General features: G+C 39.9%; 1 protein-coding gene and 1 long non-coding RNA gene across 3 annotated transcripts in view; one reads left to right on the forward strand and one right to left on the reverse strand.

Moving 5' to 3' along the window:
* LOC143907301 (uncharacterized) overlaps positions 1 to 19,256 on the forward strand; it is a 31,134-nt gene extending 11,878 nt beyond the window's left edge. Inside the window, exons 2-3 of the mRNA XM_077423986.1 lie at positions 16,716 to 16,885; positions 18,483 to 19,256. Coding sequence (XP_077280112.1) covers positions 16,716 to 16,885; positions 18,483 to 18,818 — 506 coding nt within the window. The 3' untranslated portion in view covers positions 18,819 to 19,256. The remainder of the gene's footprint in view (positions 1 to 16,715; positions 16,886 to 18,482) is intronic.
* Positions 1 to 23,570, reverse strand: part of LOC143907182 (uncharacterized) — a 148,380-nt gene that overhangs the window by 80,567 nt on the left and 44,243 nt on the right. The gene's annotated exons all lie outside the window — the stretch shown is intronic.

The following is a 23,570-nucleotide window of genomic DNA, read 5'->3' on the forward strand; positions in this document are numbered from 1 at the left end:
TTTCGGATTAACTGTCACTGATACCAATTTATTTACATTTGAACTGGCAATTAGTATGCGTGTGTACAATGCTTCTCTGAGGAATTCACAACGTGACAAACAGGTTTCTCATTAACGTAGCAGTTTGACGGAAACGCTTTTGGGACCGTAATTGCCAACTAACGTTAATGTCGCGGCTACCAAACCCAGTTCGCGACACACATTCGCAGCAATTAAAAGTGTCTACCTTCACCGCAGACGCCTCCCAGCAATATTAACGCTCGTCAACGCATCGTTTATTTTCTCGGAATGGTAGTCATCCTTCAAAAATCGTTGTAAATCATTTACGCGATTACCCAGCAAATAATAGATAATCAAATAATATTCTCACAATTAACTAACGCACATTTCGCAACAGAAGATGATTGATTGGCGACAATCTTCTTGACTTTCTGATTACAACGTTCGCAAGGAAACATACAAATTTCATTATGCCTACAAATTTTGTATGTAGCTAAATAACATTAAAAACGACGCTGCGTGGAATGTCGCGATTTAAAGCGTTTAACCAAAAGTATTCAGCGATACACGACCATCCAGCGACCGTACGTTACGAATAATTATAGAAACGGAAATCACCCTCGCACTGCCTCCGATGAATTCGATTGGCGCGAACGTAGCGTAATGTACCTGTCCTGCCTGGGATAAATTACGATCGTGCATTCTGAAATTCCTCGAGATGCTCCCTCACCGGGAGCGCGCAGTTTCGCGCCAGCTGACGTAAATGCGTAGGTGCAAAAGCGGGATGAGATATCCCGCGTGCGCGGGGCGCTAAAAGAAATCAAACATTTCTGGTTATCTTCCACCGGGGGGGATGAGCTGTTCGGCAAGAAAATAACTCCGCTCCGCTCTTCTGTTCGGAATAAACGCTCCTTTTCGTTCCGTTCTTACTGGTCACCCCCGTCCGCCTCGTCCCTCCTTTCCGTTTTTCGACTGGATATAGATTGGAAGGTACGGCTCGCGGACCGGGCGAACCGACACTGTTATAAAATAGTACGGGAGCATTAAGCGCGCCGCTAAGCGACTGTATATTATTCTGTTTGTAGCCAGACGTCCGCGGGCTAATGTTGCCATTCTTGAAAAAGTCCGCTGCGCTCCGGCGTTTATTAGCGGCCGTATACAGGCGCCTCCGCTCGCACGTGATATTTTTTCGGCCCGCGTTGGTAGTTTAATCGGAATCGAATTTATCGTTCAACGCAAAGCGCTGAATGCTGCAGAATGCGGGCATATATTTGCCGAATGATTTAAATACTCCGTTCTCGAGGGCACGTGGTATTCTTTGAGCGATTACACAACCGCGCGATCACTGATTTATTAAGGTTTCGGAAGATTGAGATATCCAGTACTCGAACAAACCTGATTTGATTGGACAAATGTTTTTTTTTATAGTAAATCGCGTTTAACTTTAGCTTGTAAATCCAAGCATTTGCGCTTATTTCATCAACCTTAAATGTGGAATCTGAAGGCAACAAAAAGTCTACTTTGCTAGGCCGTAATATTTCTAAAAGAAATATTTTAATTAATCAAAAATTTCTGAATCATTTTTCACTCCTATGACTATTTAAGATAAAATAAAAAAGATGCTTTGGTCAACATTTAGTAAATTTTTCTTTAATTTACAACTTAAAAATTAGAGAGATTAATAACTTGAAAAATTTTTTAAGATACAGAGATCAGTTTTATTTATCTTCAAATAAATCTCACGTTAACAGAATTTAATTCAAAAATTCATCAAGAAATATTTGCAGTTATATGTAGAAAAATTGAAAAGAAAGATGACGTTTTTAAATTTAAGTTATAAACAAATTAGCTTTATACTGGTCAAGGAATCTTTATAATGTAGAAAGAAAGTGAAAAAATATATATTTGGGATATCTCATATTTAATTATCTTCGGAATCTTCCGGATTCAATTCTCGACTTTATGTAGCAATAAGTGCCGGAGGGTCAAATCACATGGAGCGGTCATTAAAGTCTGCTCGCGACCCTACGAGCGTTAACGGCGAAATGCACCAGTGGAAAGCTCTTTATACGGGAACGGGCATCTCACGATGCGCTTCTTGTTGCGCATCAATGCGAGCGGGTAACCGAAGACGGGGTAAATCACTCCCGAGTTTTGCCGCTGGCTGCCGTCATTGGTACGGTAGCCCCCGTCGATATAATGCTGGGTGCTCCTCCTCTGCGCCGCGTACGTTAAAGACGCCGTCGTACAATGACGATCATCGAGAAAATATCGAGTGTCCGTAACATTATACTTTCGTGCGGTTTAAATGCCGGCGTCGGTGTCAGGGCGTGCGCGCGCGCGTACGCCCGGCTTGTTGCGTGTCAACGAGCGGCGAGCGTGTAAAACCGACGGTGTCTCGCGTGATCGTGAATGCTCCTTGTTCGTTATATACGATCCCAAGATCATCGGGAGTTTGCCGAATGCACATGATAAGTTCGTCACGATGAGCGTTTCCGCATTTCCGCGATTCCTTTTTTCGTGGGTTTGCGTTACTTATATTAAACTTAATTAAGATGATTTTGGATACGGCATATACTTTAATACAATCGCTATTGTATATAGTGTACGACATACCGTAAATCCGAAAAATTTGCGTTACATAATTTATTGTCTACATTTGTGCGTATAAAAGAAACGAGACTGTTACAATTTTGACTAATCACTTCGGCACCAAATATTGGCGATTTCAAATCGCGGTTATTGTTGTGCATATAATTTATCTTTGCGCGTCCACAAAATGGGTATTATAATGTATGTGTACGAATAGGCATATATTCACTCGTCACTAATTAGCCGGTCTTCGTTAACTAATTAACTACTCACGCTTTCTCCTATTTTCAGCATTTCCATCTTTCTTATTCTACTACTACCTTATGATCTTATCTGTATCGTTGCTTTCCCATTTTCTAATTGCAATAATAATCTTCTTTCATGTTTGCTTTACTTCGCTAATTAATTTTTATAGTACATATAACTAAAATTAATATAAAGACAAATTGATACAAATAACTGTCGAAACGCCAAAGAAATGTCTAACAAAAACTTATTTCATGCCAATATTTTTTCTTTGAAAAAAAAATATTCTAAGACTGTAAAATACAACTGATACAGTATAAACACAATATAATAAATAATTTCAAGAATATTACCAAGGAAAGATTTTAGCTGCAAAATTTCAAAGAATTATTTTATCCCTTAAACGAGCATTTTTTTTTTTAATGTTTAATGACATATTTCAAGATATAAAAAAAAAATTAAAATCGAACAGTAGATAAAATAGAGATTTGGAAGGCTATTATTGTTATGACTGACATCGATCTGAACTTATGTTGCAATACTATAATACCTAACTTGGGCCTAACTCTTTCTATTAATTTTACATTGATTTACTCCATTCTGCTACCGAACACCAAAATTTCGCAAAAGCTGATGACTACGTGACGAGATCTCTTTCTCGAATAATATGTCGACCGAGTCAGAAATCAAGTCGAATCTTCACGAAAGGCTCATTATCATGGCCCGTCACCCTCGTAACGGTCGCGCAGGTCTACGACGTTTTTCCCACAGTTCTCTCCCGTCAGAACGCGCCGGAGGAACATTGGCGGACGTAGGAGAAGACGAAGAAGGAGGAGGAGGGGGAGGGTCGGTCGGTTGTCTCCGTGGTCCGGTAGAAAAGGTCGAAAAAGGGAGGGGGGAGATAAATAAAAAAAAAGAGAGAAACGCGGAGGGAGGAAAAAAAGGAGGAACGAGCAGAGAAGCGGAGAAAACAAAACGGAATTGCGGCCTAGCTGCGGTGGATGATTTAGGGGGCGAGGGTCGCGGGTCGAGACCGGGCTCTGGAATGCTGGGCCCTCTTCTTCTTCTCCTCTTCGGGTATCCTCTTTTCTCTCGCGGTATCCTCGTCTCTGCCTCGCAACGTTCCTCTCCCTCTCTCCCCCGCGTTCACTTCCACTTTGTATCTCTCTGCCATTTCGTCCACGGTGGAATCGTCGTCGTCGTCGTCGTCGTCGAGGAGATGCGGGAGGAGTAGGAGGAGGGGGAGGAGGAAAAGATGATAAGAGACAAGGATAACAGATAGAACATTTACATAGGTCGTTAGTGCAGGCAGATGTAGGAACGCGTTCGCGTATATACCCACGGTGACCGCGTGTCCACCTTGTGCCTCCGGTTCCTGACCGTGAGACTCCGACTTCGCACGGCGAGATCGACTTCCTATTGTTGCTCGAATTTGTCACCGTTTCGTTTCGTTAACGGCCGTCGCGAGCTCGTAACTCACCCGCGTAATGGAAAATCGCCCGAGTTTTCGTCCCGCTGGACGGCTGGACATTATAGAGACAAAATTCTTACGGTATTTAATTCTCTCGAGATTAGATGAGCATTACTATTGTCATTGACGCTTAATCTATTCCCCGAGTTCGCGTTGATTGTGTACGTATAGTATAATCGATATCGGACTCGATTCACTGGCAATTTTTCTCTTTCAAAGAAATGGATGGAAGCCAAGATTCAGCCAACACATGTCTGCTAATGCTGGCAATGCGAGTGTGTACGATTTATCGGCGGATATCCTGTCTCTTTCACGTTTGTCGCGCGTTCTAAAATTTTTACTGAAAAGTACGAAAACCTCACCTCTGTTATATTCGTAGTTAATATTGAAAGACGTATTGTGTGTGTGTGTGCTGTATAATGGTACAGTATGTGCGATATAAATTTTATTTAAACATCCACCGCTTAATGCTTGAAAATTTCTTTTTAATAGATGGTCATTCACACATTGCACACGCGCGCGCTCGCGCACGCACACATTTTCTGTCGCACGCACGTCTCATTTACTGTTATAAATAGGTGTAAATCTTTTTTTTATACGACCGATGGGTATATGGACACTTCGAATTTCTCTTCTAATCTACCGGCAAGATCGGGCAAACCTCCTGTCCCACGGACTCATGTCGGGGATTGACCTAAAGGGCCACGTCAAAAATCATACGGATACATGTCTCAGGCCGTTTTGACGTCGGGACACACCAGCCCCATTCCTTATTGTAATTTAATTTCGTAACCCGACGCCGTGTACCTTCGACCAAGGAAATTATCAGGGGTCCATGTGGCACGTTATAATTTTCTCATAAGAAACTCTGACGAATTGAGATTCGAACGTCCAAAAGTGTCATAAGCGGACGTTTCTCTTAAAGAAGAGTTAAGATTTAAAACTTTTTCACACCAAATGCACGCGAATTCACCAAAAGTTTCTCGTCCACAGAAATACAAATCTGTTCTTTTAATTTTAAAAAAAATTAATATTGCGCGAAAACTTGTAGCGACATTACATGAGTAATGAATGTGTAAATTGCAACGATGCTAAACGTCACGTATGAAGCGCAACGTAATAATACAAATTTACGTCCCACAATCATACTATAAATCGCTATGTGTCGCAGGCGATTTGATTGAACACGCAATTGCTTCATCACCATAAGTTGCTCAGCAATTATACAGAACATAATATGCAACCTGCTACATACGAATAATTTTAACGATAGCATTCCGTTGAATAATAAATGGGCATGTAACAGGCAATATTTTATTCGAAAATCATGACAGTACGCGCATCGCACACTACAGAGCTCAAGAGCTGTTTGAATTTCTACATTTAATTGCCATTTAATAGATGCTTCATGCGCAAGAATGTTATAATTATTGCAACCAAATGGCATCAATAATTTCTTAATAACAGGTTCTAATACATGTATATAAAATTGCTGTGTTATACAAATTAGGCTTTAATTTTTAAATTATTTAAATTATCAACAAATAAAACAAATAAAATATCTATTATAATGTCAGTTATATTGACTAAATAAAAAGCAATTTGCAATCTGATATTTATTTATAATAATCTTCTCTAATAATAAAAAAGAAAAAGATATAATCTCTACGCATTCAAATATTAAAAGAATGGTAGTAACTCTAAATATTATAATATATGTATATTATTATTTTCATACAACAGCCAACAATAGAGCGCATGAGCATTGCATGTGGAAAAACATTCTGCATTATCCCATGTGCATTCACTAGAAGATTTAACGCCGCCTATCGATCACTGCTATCGCAAAAAAAGTGTTACCAAAGTTTTTGCGCAAATCTAGCAAAATTATCTTTGCGAGACGCACAAGTGTGAAAAGTCTCAATAAATAAAATCGCACCGTGAAACGACGTGCATGCACGCTAACAGCGTATCAGCAATAAAAAAGAGGCCTGCGTCAGCGTACGCGTGCGTAGACGATTGTGTGAATAAGAATTATTTGTATAAAATGTGAAGTTTTGCATGAGAGAGACCCGCTGCAAAAAAAATAAGTACTCGAGACGGAAAGCACATGGAACATACGTACAAGAGACACGAATACTACGAAGTATTTAATGTGTGCGCATAAAGATCTAATTGCGTGCTTTAAACGAATGCATAAAGTTTCGGCTGGAAAACCATGAACTTGGTTCGCATTGATAATATGCAATGACAAAATATAAAATAAAAGAGAAAGGGTCAAACGCGTGCTGTGTATATTAGATGGGACGCCGTAAAAGTTGTTCTCTCCTCTCGTTCTTTCGCCGTTCTCCTTCCTTTCTCGCTCGCGTTGTTTCCGCCCGTCTCTTTTTTTTCTCCATTCTCTACTTTTCATTTCTTTCGCATCTCTCCTCTCGCTCTCGGTGCATGTGTATATACACGCACCGTCTGTACGTCCGTGTATGCAGAGAGAGGTAAGTTTCGCCGATCCCCGCGTTATATTTACGAAGAGCCTCTGCCTCTAATGGTTTCGATGTGCTCGGACGCAACGCGTACCTGTCCCGCGCGGAGTGCGTGTGTGCACACACGCGTGCGTGGGGCGATTCCTCATGCGTGCGTGCACGCGCGTGTTCAGTGTACACACGCGTGCACGTCCCGAACCCGCGCCCGCGCGACGCGCGATACGACACGGCGCGTAGGGAAGACGAGGAAAGATTCACGCATACACACACGCACGCGCGCGAGCCGCACGGGCGTGAATTATGCCTCGCGCGAGATGTCAAATTGCTCGCCATATCATAAAATATACAACTCCGCGCGCTGTGGGAAACATTATGTTCTCTCCCGGTCCTTCTTCTCTCTCTCCACCCTGGCCGTTCCACCTTCAGCCACCCGGTGTCCCCACCGTCCACCCCGCCATGGGTCCTTCCTCCCTCTCTTCCCGTCCTCGTTTCTCACCCCCGCGCGGCCATCACGATTCGCAAATAAATTCGCGCGGCGCACCGCAGTCATATTAACGTCGAGACGGTTTCGGCACCCGCTTCCGGAAATTCATTTTTCCGTCGACCGCGACATAACGTCGCCTCCATGTAATGGCGAAACCGTTATACTCATATACATATGTATCGTGATAACAGAATTTGAATAAAAAAGAGCAATTTGCGAATTATCAAATGCGATGATCTTTAGATGTCTGTGAAGAACATTACTGGGCAAGTATTATGGAACTTTTCGGAATGGATTCCAAATGAAATTATTTAGTTATAGGGAATAATTCCCATCGGAATCCATTTCGAAAAGTTTTATAATACGTACCCTACTGTTTCATGATGAGCGCGCTTATCAGAAATGTTTGGAAACAATTTCTTCTTTTCTAATTTGTTTCAAGAAATTTATATAAACCGTTTATTCGATCGCCGCATGCGCTTCACAAAATAGAACGCGTAAGACATTTCAGCTTTATAAAAATTAGATACGTTGAGGAAAGCTGCAACCTAACCTGCAACGTCGTCGTGTCCGTCCAAGCCAGAGTAATATACCTGCGACTCACTTCGTCTCCTGATCTGATTTAGCGATCTTTCCGCCACGCCTCACGTCTAATCGCTAGATGAGAGAGAAAGAGAGAGTGAGAGAGGGCTCGATGCCGTTCATTAATAAGCCTAAAACTGGCCCACACACGAGAGTAGGCCCTGAAGAGAATGCTCCGCCGTGCTTGAGAGAGATCTTTCTCTCTCTCACTCTTTCTCTCGAGACGTTCCGTCCCGCGAGAGGGGAACTGAAGATGAAAGATCCATCGATGATACATAGTATATCGACGCGAAAAACCGTCGAATCATCGGCCGTCAATAAATACCGATCGATCCCGCGCCAGCGTCTATTAATGACTAAACGTCGGCTAACCAAATTAACCGTGACTAAAGTGCATTTAACTCGGCATTCCTCGTACTCGCGTAACATTGTTTAAGCCGCTCCGGTTACCGCACACAATAAATCACGATCGTGTACGCGTGATTTTGCAAGCCTATAATGGTATTCTTTAACACAAACTTATTGTGTTGGTAAAAAGATTAGCGCTAATCCTTGCTGATACAAGCGATTTATTCAATTTGAACGTAGCTTCATATCAAAATACTAAATTAATATTACATTCAACAATTGAAAAGAAAGAAAACCACTACCCTAATATTTAGAAAAATAATATTCTGAAAATATGAGAACTGTTGCTCTCTCTCATTTTTATATATCAAGTTTTTATTTAGTCTTATTAATATTATTAGTCTACATTCATTTAATAAACAAAATAATTTGATAAACAAAAAAGAATTTTTCGTGCGATCGAAGGGAGTTCTTTTTTTGCATAGTGTCTAATGAAATTCCTCCAAGATTACTTGCCGTTACCGCAGCAAAGTTAATGTATCTTCTTAGTTGCTCTTTCTCCAGTATTCTCCTTTCCTCTGCCATCCCCTCGTCTTTATATTCTCTCAAGTATCCGTCGCGCGAGGTTTCCCCACTTAATCCTGTCCGTACGTAAATCATGAACTTCCTTCTCGACGCCTGCGAGGGTACTTGGCAGGACTATCCATGAAAAAAAGGGGAAAGGGTGAGATACGAGGATGCGGACGAGAGCAAATCGAAACTTTCCTAAAAAGCAATTTTCTTCGCACAGAACTGAAACTTGTGCGCAGTTTTTCGTTCAACAAACGGATAGGTGAAAGTTACACAAAACGATGTCACTGAAACACTCTCATCATCGATTCACGCCCGCAAAAATCGATCCTTGAGGATGACGAGATGTGTCCGAAAGAGGAGAAAGCGGTATATTAAACACATGATACAAAGGGGCACGGGATATTGCAATGAATGGCCCAAAGGCACGAATAGCCTGAAATACTATCGGACGAGAAAAAAAAGAGGCAAAAATAGAAGGCGCGGTAAAAATAGCAGTGTGTGTGTATATACATATATAGTGCTACTCTCGAAACACAATTCATCCCGATTCTCGAAACCGAAAAATGCTAATCCTCGAATTCCTTTTGAGCGAACATTCTTTCTCTTTCTATCATTTTTCCTATCCCTCGAGACTCTCTCGCCTTCGTTGGCTGTCGTGAAAATATTACAAATGTTGACGACCTCTCGGCGATTCGAGGCGGAAAGCGCCTTTGGGGTTCATCGACGGATTCGACGTGGAAAAGCTCCCAGATCGGACAATGGATCTCTAACAAGCCCTCTGTCGCGTCCGCGTGCATCCATACATGCATTCCTTCCTTTTCCTTCCTGCCTTTTGCGGTGCCGTTTAGCACCGGTGTACAAAGCTATAACAACACGCCGCTGAGTTCTGACCCGTGCATAAGCCCACCGGGGCCTATTTTCGTTTTCCTTTAAAAATCTCGAGCCGCGCTGAAGCACGCGGGGCCGGCGCGCGGCGTCTGTTTGCACGCTTCTTCGACGAGTGCCACTGCGCAAAACTTGACGAGACTTTCAGTACCCCTCGAGAAAATATAAGGGCGCGCGTGTACTTTTCGCCTCAATGAGGATCTTTGATCCCTCTTGAGGGTCCTTGAACGATGTTTGTAACAGCGTTTAAAGAAACACGCAAGTCAGAATCTCGGCAATCTGATATTTTCAATTAAGTGGAACTAATGCAAGGCACAGAAAACTACATAATATAATTATTGTATGATAATTAAATTATATCAGTTTGGAATGTAAAAAAATCCTCATTTTTTTCGATATTAACTTTTCGAGAAGATATGTCTTGGGAAAATTAAACGCTCATAGCAAAATCAATGATAGAGCAATGGAAAATATTTCGTATCAATACAAAATCGAGTTTCTATTCGACTGGGTCCCTCTCGATAAAGTATACGCATACCACAGTCTTAATTTCACAATCTAAACTGAGACGAGCAAAAGTTTTACGAGCGGTCGAATAATTTTCAGAAATGCGTAAAATGCAGAGACACGGTTCCTACGTAACAAAGATATACAATTACGGTTAGATGGGTGCAAAAGATACTTTATACCGTGACAACTATATACACACGAGTTAACCCGAAAAAATGCCACCTTCCGCGAATAAATACGATGTACTTTGCATGCGAAGAATCTCTCCGCGCGTCCAGGGCCGTACCGGACCGCCTAAAAAAAAAAATATCGCGATTCCATTTGCAAAGAAGCTGCACGGTAAAATACCGATTGCAAAATTAGTCCATTGAACGAACAGTGCCACAAATGGCCACTCTATCATATTCGAGAATCACTTGAGAAAGAAGAAACTTCTAATATAAATTCCAGGATAATTAGCCGCACGAAACGATCGGATTATCCGACATAATCTGGCAACCCGCCCATCGGTCGCATCGTGCTGAAACTCAGACCACAAAAATGCCGCAAAGAATTCTGTGAGAACTGTACCGATTGTGTCCTCGTACCGGTTTCCTTGGAAGTGATAGGTTGGCCGGATACCGGCCCTGGTAACTCTAGACGAACAACCGGGCATACCGAGTCCATGGCGCCCCTATCTTTTATGCCAGCAGTTTCTGAAAATCTCTGAGCTTGATCTCTCTACCCCGGATTACAACAGGCGAGACAGAAAGAGAGAAAGAGAGGGAGAAAGGTGGTCAGATCGTGGAGGTCGTGCGACGAGCGAGACGACGAGGGAAGCTGGGAGAGAGATTGGTTGTCAGCGACAGCAGCAACCGCAGCAGCGGCAGCAACACGTGTGCGCTGGACCTGGCGGCGTTTACATAAACACGTATAAACGTCGTGTAAACCCCGGCGCGACACCAGTCCCCCGCATTTCTAGACGTGCGCGTGTGCGTGTACGGCTCAACGCGCGTCCATGAGAGGGTCCGGCGACGGTAGCATCCCCGGGCTCAGATAACCGGCGAGGATATACGACTCTAAACTGCACCTACGTGCGGGGACGTTCTTGGGCTACCGAATTTTCAAGGAGTCACGACAGAACGTCAAGATAGCGACGGTAAGGACGCACGGGGAACCGGATCAAGAATGAGAAGTGTCCGGTTGACTGGCGATTCTCGGTAAGAACCAACAAATGTCGTGCCGGAGGAACCGGAGAGCTTCTGGTTGTTGGATATTTAGTCACCGAATATTTCCTGTCACTAACTAGAGATATTTTTATTAGCAACTGCACAAACAGATTACGGACAGGAAGTGGAAAATGCAAATTTCTGCTATTATATCTGCAAGAATCCGATCTAACGTAAACAAATCTGGAACGGTGTGATAATTTCTGAGAACGCTTTAGATGGGAACGAGATCCTGCCTAGCTTCGTCAGAGCGTTATTTGGGTCAACCATTATCTTATCCTAACGCGATCTGGAGGTAGTGGCCTAACGTGCTTTCCAATAGACGTCGGGAGGTGGATATATCATAGAGGCTCTCGTGGGGCCACGGATGACAAAGATAGCAAGCGCGCGAACGAGAGAAAGAGAGAGACGACAGAGAAGAAGAGAGGGAACGAGCAAACACTCGAATTACTTCAGCAAAGAAACATCTGCCGATGGCGCTCTCCTTTTCAAAGCCAACATGGCGGAATGATCGGCGCATCAACCGGTAGTTACGTTTACCCACGGATCTGCGGTTCTTTTTTTCCTACAACTGCGCTCTTCTCCCTTAGACCGACCTCCCTCCCCTCGTTCTTTGCTCTTCCTCGTTTCCGCGCGCGCGACGATTTCTTTAGCAAAAAAAGTCCAGTTGCGTTTTCGCAGGAAAGTCCCGAACGTCCGTCTTCTTCGCTCTCTGTTTCCCCCTTCTTGCGTTCGCAGCCAAGCGCTCGTGCGGAAAGAGGAAACGCTTTTTTCTCGCTAATATAGGTTCAGGATTCGTCCCGTCGTGATCGTAGAATCACGAACAAATCTGTGGATACCAAACATAGCAGGTGCTATGCAAACACGCCGCCATTGGAACTCCTGAAGTGACTCGAAACGACAGAGGCGATTGATGCTGGTTCTCGACTCAGTTCTGCAATCTCGGATGTGCAAATAGGACAATATTTTTTTAAACCTCGCCCAATCCGAACGAACGTAGCATTTGGTGGACCATGATTAACGCGCATGGCGACTGATTTCTTTCTCCGACGAGCGCCACCGATGAAATCACCCTCCCGTAGTGCGTTTCGAGATTTTAATTCCTCCCGAATGTATTGTACGTATATCCATCCCCCGCTCACACATTAAATCACAACGTTTATCATTCGTACTTTCTCGTTTTCAATTTTTTTTTGAACGTGAAAAAAAATCACCAATGTCCGAGTCTCACTCTCTCGAATTGCTTCGTAAAGAATGAACGGCAGACTGCGCGTCGCAGAGAAAGCAAAAAATCGGCATTCTATCGATCGCAGATTATTCGTGTGACACGAAGTGCCTCGAGCTCAGGAGTAGATCCAATATCTAGTGAGCCTAAACCGCGGTAAGATCAAGTCACAGTGGTTTCGCCGTGACTTTCATATCTCCTTGGTCGATCGCGATGACATCGATATACATTTGACAGAAGAACCTCCAGAATTTCCTAATGCCAAACGTATAACAAGAAAATTATCCACTTGAGGGGCCTTCAAAAATGGAAACGGGAATGCGTGGCAGAAGAGGGAGGTTGAAAGGTCGCCGTAAAAGTGGGGAGGGTAGTTTTCTCGATCCGGTAAGGTTTGCAACAATGTCCGGTGGTCCCAGGACTGGTGTCCTCCACGAATACAATGGCCGCGAAAAATCATCCATTATCCGCGCGAGATCCATACACAGAAGGGAGATGACGAGAGAAAGATGGAAGGAAGATGGTGAGGTTGCAAGTTCGGGCCCATGGACAATGGCGTACGCCCATATATCACCCGATTTTTCCAAAAAATGGAATCAATGAGTCTGCCTCGAAGGTGCAACGAAGAAAAGATGGGATTCTATACCGGTTTTCCAGGCACCTTTTCGAGCTGGTGGAACACTTCCGATCCCGCGAGCTTGACCATTGAAAGACGAAAATTTTATTATTCTGACTTTAAATTCTTAGCGGAAGTGCGACGATTTACGGATACTTTACGAAACGGGATTTAAGAAATTTAGAAATTTAGAAATAGCACTTAGAAACTGCCAAACCTTAGAAATATTTTAAGAATAACAATTTTACTATCAAGAATAGAAATAATTTCTATAAAAACATAGAAAAGAGACGGGCAAAAAATAATTTAAAAAAAAAACAGATAATTAACAATATATGTATAGTATCAGCATCTTTAATTATTCAAAATTCAAATTTGCGCAGTTTTCATACAAAGAACTTATTTTGCATAATCGCTTAAAATTATACACGGCAGATGTGTGAAGACAATTATTTGATTTTAGAAATTGTATAGATTAAAATCAGCATTTTTATGATTCAGTAAATAAGAGATCCGCATCTTCTGTTTAGATGCTCTATCCCCTAATAGATGAAGTACGGACTCATGATCTAAATCTAGCCATCGAACCCGCATATTATATATGTATATGTATATACACACACGCATGTGCACGTACGGATGCACCCATACACACATGCATGCACACGTACAAGCTCGCGTGTATCGCTCTTCGATTCCAACCATAGCCAAAACGATTATAATAACTATTTTATCCGGCGCGGATCTGGGCCATTGTGCCTCTCGATTCTGAAAGTCATAACACGATGCCTATACTGCCCTTCGGGAACTGCCTCGTGTTCCCCTTTTGGCTGTGCTATACTACGGTGTAACCTGGTGCACCATGAATTTCAAACACATGCACATACACACACGTATACACACACAGAGAAGTATGCGTGCCCAAAGATGCGAACGCGACGACCGACATAATCAGACCCTTCTGTGACTACATTTCTCGCGAATGTGTATTGTGCATGATTGCATATGCGGATGCGAGTACCTATATACATACATACGCGTGACACACGACACGCATACGCAGACAATTATCTCCTAAGTGTATGTACATAGGTACAGTGAACGAAATGTGTGCATGGAAACTTGCGTATCGTATACATATAGGCTGTCCCCGAATTATGAAACATAATTTTAATGACAATTTCTTTATCATTCTGGTACCGGTTATTATTTAGAGAGTATTTCAAGAAATTGAGTTGTGTATATCTTGATAAAAATTATTTAAATTTTTAATTAAAATCCTATATAAGCAAAACTTGCTCAAATTTCAATAAAAATATGCCATTCCGTCTGTCTAATCGCGCACGAATCATCACGAAGTACATCTAAATGCATTTAGGTATACATTCTTGGAAAAGATGTACTTCACGAAAAACCTTAATTCTTAATTACTCATGATGCGGAAACTATCGATCCTTCGGCGTTCTAACAAAAAGAAATAGCGATGCTAAAATAAGCGAAAGATCTGAAGGCTGCGTTTTTGAGACACCCTATATTCAACCACTAGTGATCATGGTCTCGCGCTGACACCGGCGCACGCATATACACGTATGAATACGCGCGTCCGTGTGCGTATCGCGGCGGTGGCACACATCGACCACCGGCAATATTTCACAGCATATTGTTGCCATCTGCACACGCAACCCTGCGCGCACGACAGAATGCACGACGTAGGAGAGACGCGCGCTTTTATTTATCTGCTATTTATTTGCCAACGCGCGCGCTACCGAAGCGCGGTACCCCGACTCACGACCCTGCCGGGGACAGATTTGAAAAGTTATTAATCGTTCTGTTTTGGATAAGAGTGCCACGGCACTCTGGCCCCCTCCCTATTGCCAGACGAGCTTCTTTTATGCGAGCTGCCGGCTAACCAGACGACGGCGCATATTGGCCGTGCGAGCAAACGTGCCCCTTTCGATCGACACGAGAGGGTTCCTCGAGAAGGTGTGAATCGATGGGTGGAGACAAGCCACAAAAAAATCGAAATCGAGTCAACTCTTTCGCGGAGCGGAGGGAGACAGATTGAGACGTGAATACGTCTACACGCGCACGCTTGCTCGCGCGAATCATATACAATACAAGAGTCGAACGTTCAAATAATTTGACAAAATACTACGAATCCCGTCTTATCCATTCTTACGAATATGTATAACCTGATTCATAAATTTTCACATTGTTGCGAAAAAAAATATCTTGCGTACCGTAAAACGCAATATCGATGGCGAATACGCCTTTGCGATCGAGATAACGAAAATGCCGTAAAGTCCGAAATTGAAATCTTTCCGGCGAATAAAAAAACGGAGCTGCAACGAGATAAGAGGTGACGCCGGTGCATGGGACCGCGGCGTTATCTGCATAAGTAACTTCATAAATATTTAAGACGCCTGCTTGCGTATGATGCCACAGATGCTCGGGTCAACAACGCGTCCGAACAACTTATATTGTTAAATATAACTAATCTGTATCGTGACGATATCTGTACGTGTCTTTTCCTCGATTATACGTCGTAATCTTATCGTATTTATTCATATGTAAGATGAATGCGATGATGACGAAAGATTTTTACTTTTATACTTGTTTATATTTTATATTTTAATATTTTTCAAATATTTTGAGCATTTTTACGGTCTTTTACATTAGAATTTTTTAGAGAAAAAGAAGAGAGAGAGAGAGGGGAGAGATACGCAGACTCGACCCCACTCGCGGAATCGTTCCCCTCAGCACTCATTTCGGTTTTTTATGCGTTTCGGTAACACATATTCCCAATTCTAGCCGCGACTCGTCCCCGCAATTCGTCCAAAGGCGAGAACGTGGGTGAGAGACGCCATTTTCGCCATAAAAAATCCGCCAAGTTCGCGCTTCCTGTTCGCGCGTCTCCTCGAGAGCGCAGCGCCAGGAGGAAGCTCCGGAAAAGGGAGTAGAATACGGGGGTGTGGACCGACACGGTAAAATATATTCCAGTCAACTTCCGTTGGAAATAAATAAGAGTCACGCCACGCGATCTCGGTGCGCCCCGACAACGGCGGCCATTCGTGTGCAGGGGACCTTATCTTTCGATATCTCTCTCTCTCTCTTCCCCTCTCACAGCCTAAGCTAAGAGAAGCCATCGAGAGAAGAGTTCCGCCGCCACTCATCAAGATATACAGAGTATCAAGATGAGACTCTCTGTAATGCGTTTGCGTAATCGTTCTTTAATTACTAACTCCTACGTAATTGTGAATTTCGTCTTCCTAATGTAACACGATGAACGGCTGATTACTCGTGATTACCTTCGATTAATCTTGATATTATTTTACGCCATTTGTGAGAATTCTTGAAAATTAAATTTAAATTAATTAATTCATTAATTCCCTCTTCTGCATTTTATGTTATATATAATAATTCCTTCACGAAATATTATACGATACGTTTTTAATTGGAATATTATTAACCTTGTATTGTTACAATTTCTTTTTTCAGGCGAGAAACCTTTTAGATGCGAGTATAACGGCTGCGATAGGAGGTTTGCGAACAGCAGCGATCGAAAGAAGCACAGCCATGTTCATACTTCGGACAAGCCTTACAATTGTCGAGTCACGGGATGTGACAAGTCCTACACCCATCCTAGTTCGCTACGCAAACACATGAAGGTACGTCTTCCGGTTGAGTTAATCATGAAAATAGCTTGGCAGGCAGATGAGAAGACACTACTAAGAATTCGATCCTATCGTTTACACATTTGGGCTGCTTGTATTTCGTAAGTGCCACACATTCAATAATTCGACTTTAGACACACATTATAAAACAACATTAAGATAAAGAGAGAGATTGTCAACACGTTGCTAATGAAAGTTTACATTCATGCTAAATTATTTTGATAACGTAATATTACGATTAACACGGAACATCTTCTATATCCGAAAAAAAAGTTCTACACACAAAGATGGATTAACACTGAATTAAATAATAAAAAGGCAGCGTGGTCCCGGTCGGTGATCAATTGTGACCCAGCTAGAAATGTCGAATTGAAGTCGATTTGATGTCGATGCGTCGATGAATGATCAATGTCGAATACTGATTGATATTTTTTATCTTCGACTTCGTCGTAGTTATTTTTATGTTGGTTGTGCAATTATGAATATTTCTATAGGATTTTTTTTTGTCTTTCGGCCAGTTCTATATCAAATTGAAGAAAAATCAAAAAGCACATAATATATACGTATACGTATACTGTGTATTCGATGTAGGATTAAGAAGAAAGAGGAGGGAAGCAAAAAACATAAATCTAATAGAAATATTTACAATCGTTCAATTAATATAAAAACAATTATGACGAGATCAAAGATGACAAAAATATAAATTAGTATTCGACAGCGATCATTCATCGACGCATCTATGTCAAATCGACTAATCATTAGACTTCTGTTTCGTTTGTATTCGGATGGTGAAGACTGCGTAAATAGTGAAACAAAACAGTGCGCCGGTCCTAAAGCTAAAGTGATTTTTTTCGCACGAACAATCGCGGAATCTTAATAAGAAATTATCTCAGAACGGAAAGGCAGAAGGAGAGGTAGGAAACCGTGCAAAACCCAACTTCCGAGATACACGCGTGTTAGGTCAGCTTCACCGGGAATGCTTTCGCTACTCCACGGTTTTCGCAGACGTGATTCGCGGAAGGCAGTCGTCGAGATTTGCTCACTGAATTATGAAGGAAGGACCAGAGAGATGGAAACGGATCCTTGATCTCCGTTGCTTTGGCGTTCTGGACTTCCTTGAGTCAGGCCAAGGTGCTACTCTTTCCGCTGATCCTCGTGATCTCCGTTTCGATATCGCCCGGCGATCGACTTCAAGTCTCTCCACGTTATAAGTCCCCCGAAACGTACCGTATAAATCAAAAATATGTTCTGTATACCATACGAAATACACGAAAGTCATCTTCTGAGAAAATGATAATAAGTAACTTTTAACGACACATAAGTGCAATGACAATTACACAATCGAAAAGATTCTGTATGCAAGTTATTATTAACACACGCCAGAGAAAAGTTCATCGATTGATCCGGATTAAGAAGTGTAGATCCAACACAATGCACAAATTTGACTACATGCCATGTTTCGAAGAGGTTTTATACTATAACATGTAATACCTAAGCCACACATACAAACACTTTTTTACAATGGTAATGACAAGATCCGTCATTACGGTCGCTATCTAATGCGATATCCTTTTCGACGTTCTCTTTCCAGGTACATGGAATGACGTTAACCGAGGGTAAAGTAGGAGGAGGATACGAGAGCGAGGGAGAAGAGAGCAGCAGCAGCGGGGGTAGCCTGTCGGTGACTGGTAACACGGAATCGCCCCAGCCACCTACGGTTGTCCCGACAAGGACACCAACCAATCTTCCACCTACGAGTCGAAGCCATGATCCTTCGGCCCGCGGAACGACGGAGGTGGCGGAGTGGTACGTTTGTCAGCCACCGACAGTCGGGCCTCAACCAGGGCCCTTACCTGGTCCACCGCCGCCGCATCATCTTGGTCATCATTTCAATCAGTTGATACACCATCAAGCAGCCGCTTATTAGGAAATATCGAAAGGTCGAAGTTGTGACCAAGAGAAAGTCTTTCTAAAATCTCCGTTCCTCACCTTAATCCGATGATGTGAAATAAGATTCCTCGCCGAGGACGAGTTTCGTCAAAGGAAGTACCAATGACAATCATCTCTCGATTTATCGAAGATAATTCTCTGAGGAAATATTCAAGAATATACCTGCGACGACATTTCGTACTTATTATACAATGAACTAACGCGGGCTTTGTTGACACATACAAAGAGGCTCATGGATATTTAGAATAAATCAGGAGTAACATTCGCTGTATGCATCACTGCATCTGACATTTTCAAAGTATCTCACAGTGAATCTAAATTTGAAAATAGTTTAAACGGACAAATATTTTTTAGTCATATAAAATAATCCATATAATTTGTCCGCTTAAAATATTTATAAATTAATAATTATTAAACAAAAAAAACATGTTTTACATCAACGATACTCTTTTGCGAAGAGGACATCTTATGATTAGTATATTTCTGTTCTATAGATAGTATTTAACACAACTTCACATATTATTTTAAATAAAATTATATAATCTCTTTATATTAATTAATTCTTCCTAATATTTTGTATAAATATTAATATACATTAATTACAAAATAAAATATTTTTAAAAATATTAGATGCATAAAACAATTATTACAATAATATTATAAAATATTATAAAATAACATTATGTATACAATATTATTATAAATAACATTATAAATATAATGTTTTTTACAACATATTTATAATGTAATTTAAAAATAACATTACATACATACACATACAACGTTATTATAAATAACGTTATAAAAATTATGTTTTAAAATATGCAGTTAATAAAAGTCATATATGTTGCGTGATCTTTAAAAAATATTAGGAAAATTAGTATCTATATAATGTTAAGAAACGTTAAAAAATATTAAAAAATAATAAAAATTATTACAAAATAATTTTTTAAAATTTTTTATCATAACACTTTTAGGGGCCTATTCTGTAAAGGTTAACGACATCATTGTGCTTTGTGTGCGCAGCTATATAATATACTATAGAAAAGCTGCACAAAAGCGCATAACGATATCATTAACGTTTACAGAATAGGCCCCTTAAACACAGAATATTAAGAGAATTTTATACAAAATTATATAATTAAATATTTTAAAAATAATAATAATTTTCTTTCACAAAATTTCTAGAAAGTTATACTGATCATAAAATGTCCTTCGAAACCAAATATCTATGGTCTCTACAATGTTTTTCGATAGACACTGCTTTCGAAGATATTTCATACAAAATTATACAGTTTATCTTGCATAATGAAAAATATAAATTTGATGATTCAGACTTTAATGTAATATTACTGTTCATAGGTACATATAGAGTAAAAAAGAAGTTATCTGCGATATAATAAGAACTCGAGCTATCGCTTAAGTCTATTAGAAACGGTTAGTATAATAATATAGAATCATTGAAATATAATAATTTTAAGTTAATTTATATTCAACTCTAAACGAGTTGTGTAAAGATACGCGATCTGTCTCGTCATTTTGGTGCGCGAGATATTGACGCGAGACACGACCGTGTCTCTTGATGTTGGAAACAAAACTCGTGATATTTGCTTGTACAAGGATTGTTCGGATATAAATTTCGAAATTTCGTTTATTGTGCACTGCTTGTGCTAAACCGAGGAGAAAAATAGTTACACGATTATAGGTTACCAAAGATCCGCGTTAACACCGGATCGATCTCTAAAAGTCATTAAGGCTGGTGTATTCATAGTCAGATCTTGTATTTAAGATCGTCTTAAGTCTGGTCAAAGGCAATCTTAAGACTCCATCCAGCCAATGAAGTGACCGTATTAGCATCTTAAGACATTAATTAAGACAGTCTTGAAATAAGAACGGACTATGAATACCGGCCAAGATACACACACACACACACACACACACACACATACACACACATATATATTGGAGGATGCAATATCTACAATATAATTTTATATTACACATCCAAATAGTGCGGACAGTACTTTGAACAGTATCGATCAAAATGAATGAGAAGCACACACAGATCCATACGTGTCTATTATGCTAATAAATGTGATCTGTTCTTTTTATTCATTTTGTATAATAAAAATGTAAAGTCACCTGTTCTTTGTCGATTCTAATACATGTTCAGCTTGGTGATGATTTTTAAAGACTTTCAAAGACAAGAGTACGAATGAGTAAAATTACATTAGAAAAATGGAAAGCGGCAGGAATAATTTCATTTGCGCAAAGGTTCCATCATTAAATTATTAGGCACAACATTATTATATAGGTATCTAAATTTCGTATTTATTTTATAATTAATTGATCGCGATAATTTATCATTAATTGCCTTTGTGATCTGAATAAGATCTGTGGTTTTTTTTTCATTGGTAATAAATCATAATAAACTATATTATTTTGAAACATGAAAGACTGAAGATTAAAACATATTTTCTCGCTGAATTCTGGTCATCTAATTGTAAATTATTTTTAAGATTGCTATACTTGGATAAAAAACATCTCAAAAACATTTTCCTGCACGCTGTGTACAAAAGCAATTTTGCACATTGCAAAATTGTATCCCTTTTATTTTACTTATTTGCTGTGATTATTTCCGATATCGTACCTCATGTATTATTTATACAATTTTTCATTATATCATTGTAAATTTTATGAACAATTACGATTATTACAAATTCTTCGTATACATAAAATTAATTGTATATATTTTCTTAATCGAATTTACTTTCTAAATATCATAAAGCAATTTTATGATTTCTTTTAATTTTGGAAAATTGTATATCTAAATTACTTTATATTTTGCATTCTGAATCACTTTACACATCAAATTCATAACTATTTGTAAAGAAATTTATAAGCAAAGTTCTTAATAGCAAAATATTATTTGTGATATATTTGTATCACAACGACCTCAACAATCTTCACACAAAGCATAAACGTTTAAAACATTTAAAATATAAAAATGCAAGACCCTTTTTTGTTGTTTTCAATCCAAAATTTAATTTTCAGATCAATGTAATCGACGGTGTAATATACAAGGTGTCTGATAATATAATACCCGCAGAGGGTAGGTAGAACAAGTTAAACTGAATAAGTCCTGTACCGTTGTGCGATTATGACAATAAAAATAATGAGGTATTAATTAATGAAGATCTACGATCTACGCGGCCTCGTCTTTATTATTGGAAGGAGCGCTATGTAAATAACAACATTTACAACATAAACGACATTTATGCTCTTTTCTCGCCGAATCGCGCGAACACATGCTGTGGTTCGCAGATCTTTATTAATTAATAACTAAAATGACAATTATAATTATTCATTGTCACAATCGCAAAACGGACTTTTCTATTCAGTTTAACTCGATTTATCTACCATCTGCGGATGTTACACTTATTATCAGATACCCTATATATAGACGAGATAACAGAGGTCAGACACATATATACAAAAATATACAAGCCACGCTCGTGCCTCAATTTATTAATCGCCAAGTAATTAGAGTTCGAGTTTTTCTGTTCGTTTAAAAACATTTTCTCACATGCGCTTCTCGTATACTCGAATCTAATGGCGAAGCACGTTCGTATAGTATTAGAAAGAAGAAAAGGAAATCGATCAATCGCGCTTTATTTTGGTAAGTGCGAGATATAAGTATTTTGCGAGACTTGGCAAAACCTTGTACATAGACGTGACACGAACTACGGCGGCGTAGGTGTTCAATGTAAAATATTTACAATTTTTATTATGTGTGATATCTTGTAAATTTGGAAACGTAGATAAGCGAGTGTAACATTATTGTAATAATTATTTTCGTTGTGTATAATATGCTTATTATGTCAGCGGAGAAGAGAATATCAACATTTGTCGAGCATTATTGTACCATATTATATTTGTTTTGCAGAAAACCTGAAATATATTGACAAGATAGTATATTGGAGAATGCAGTCTTACTTATTTTAGATATTGAATAATCCTACACGAGTATACGTAGTATGTATTTTTTTAAAAGTTTTATAATTGATATATCTCTTTCTACAATAGTCTGGACATGACAAAATTATTTGTAAATTATATTGATATATTTACATTCATAGATACGATAATATCGCAGATTTATTATCTCAATATACGATATCAATAATAATATCTGAGATATTAATTTTAATGAATCTCATTAAAATGATCTCGTTAAAAATATATGAAATGCCTAATTGCGTGCACGGAATCTACACAAATAATAAATTGTTTTCACAAATAAATAAAGTTTTTATTTTCAATTTAATTCATATCCTTCCCCCCTCCGTTTCATACGGTACGAATAATGGCAGACAGAGAACTCGCGTGTGTGTTGGGTCTTCGAAGATTCCAAGACAAGATTATAAAAATCGTTTCTTCAGTGAATTATAGATATTGTATAGCGGATATAAGGTTCTTATTAAACTGGCCCCGAACTTGAGGAGCATCTCGTGGGGCGTATTGAACGGATAAAAAAAAAACTGGATAAGAAAAGGGGACATATATATATACAGGAAGGGTTCGGTTGGCATGGCGCCACGACGTGTCTAGGCACCTACGCGGGAAAGAGAGAGAAGAGAAAAAGTGGAGGAGATAGCATCGGCATCAAGACGACCGTGGCGTTTTATTGCTCGATAAGCAGATGAATTCGTCAGATAATTTCCAGGCC

Source organism: Temnothorax americanus, unplaced genomic scaffold, assembly GCF_048541705.1.
Source record: "Temnothorax americanus isolate GAGA-0224 unplaced genomic scaffold, ASM4854170v1 Scaffold8, whole genome shotgun sequence".
In the NCBI taxonomy this organism is placed as follows: Eukaryota; Metazoa; Arthropoda; class Insecta; order Hymenoptera; family Formicidae; genus Temnothorax; species Temnothorax americanus.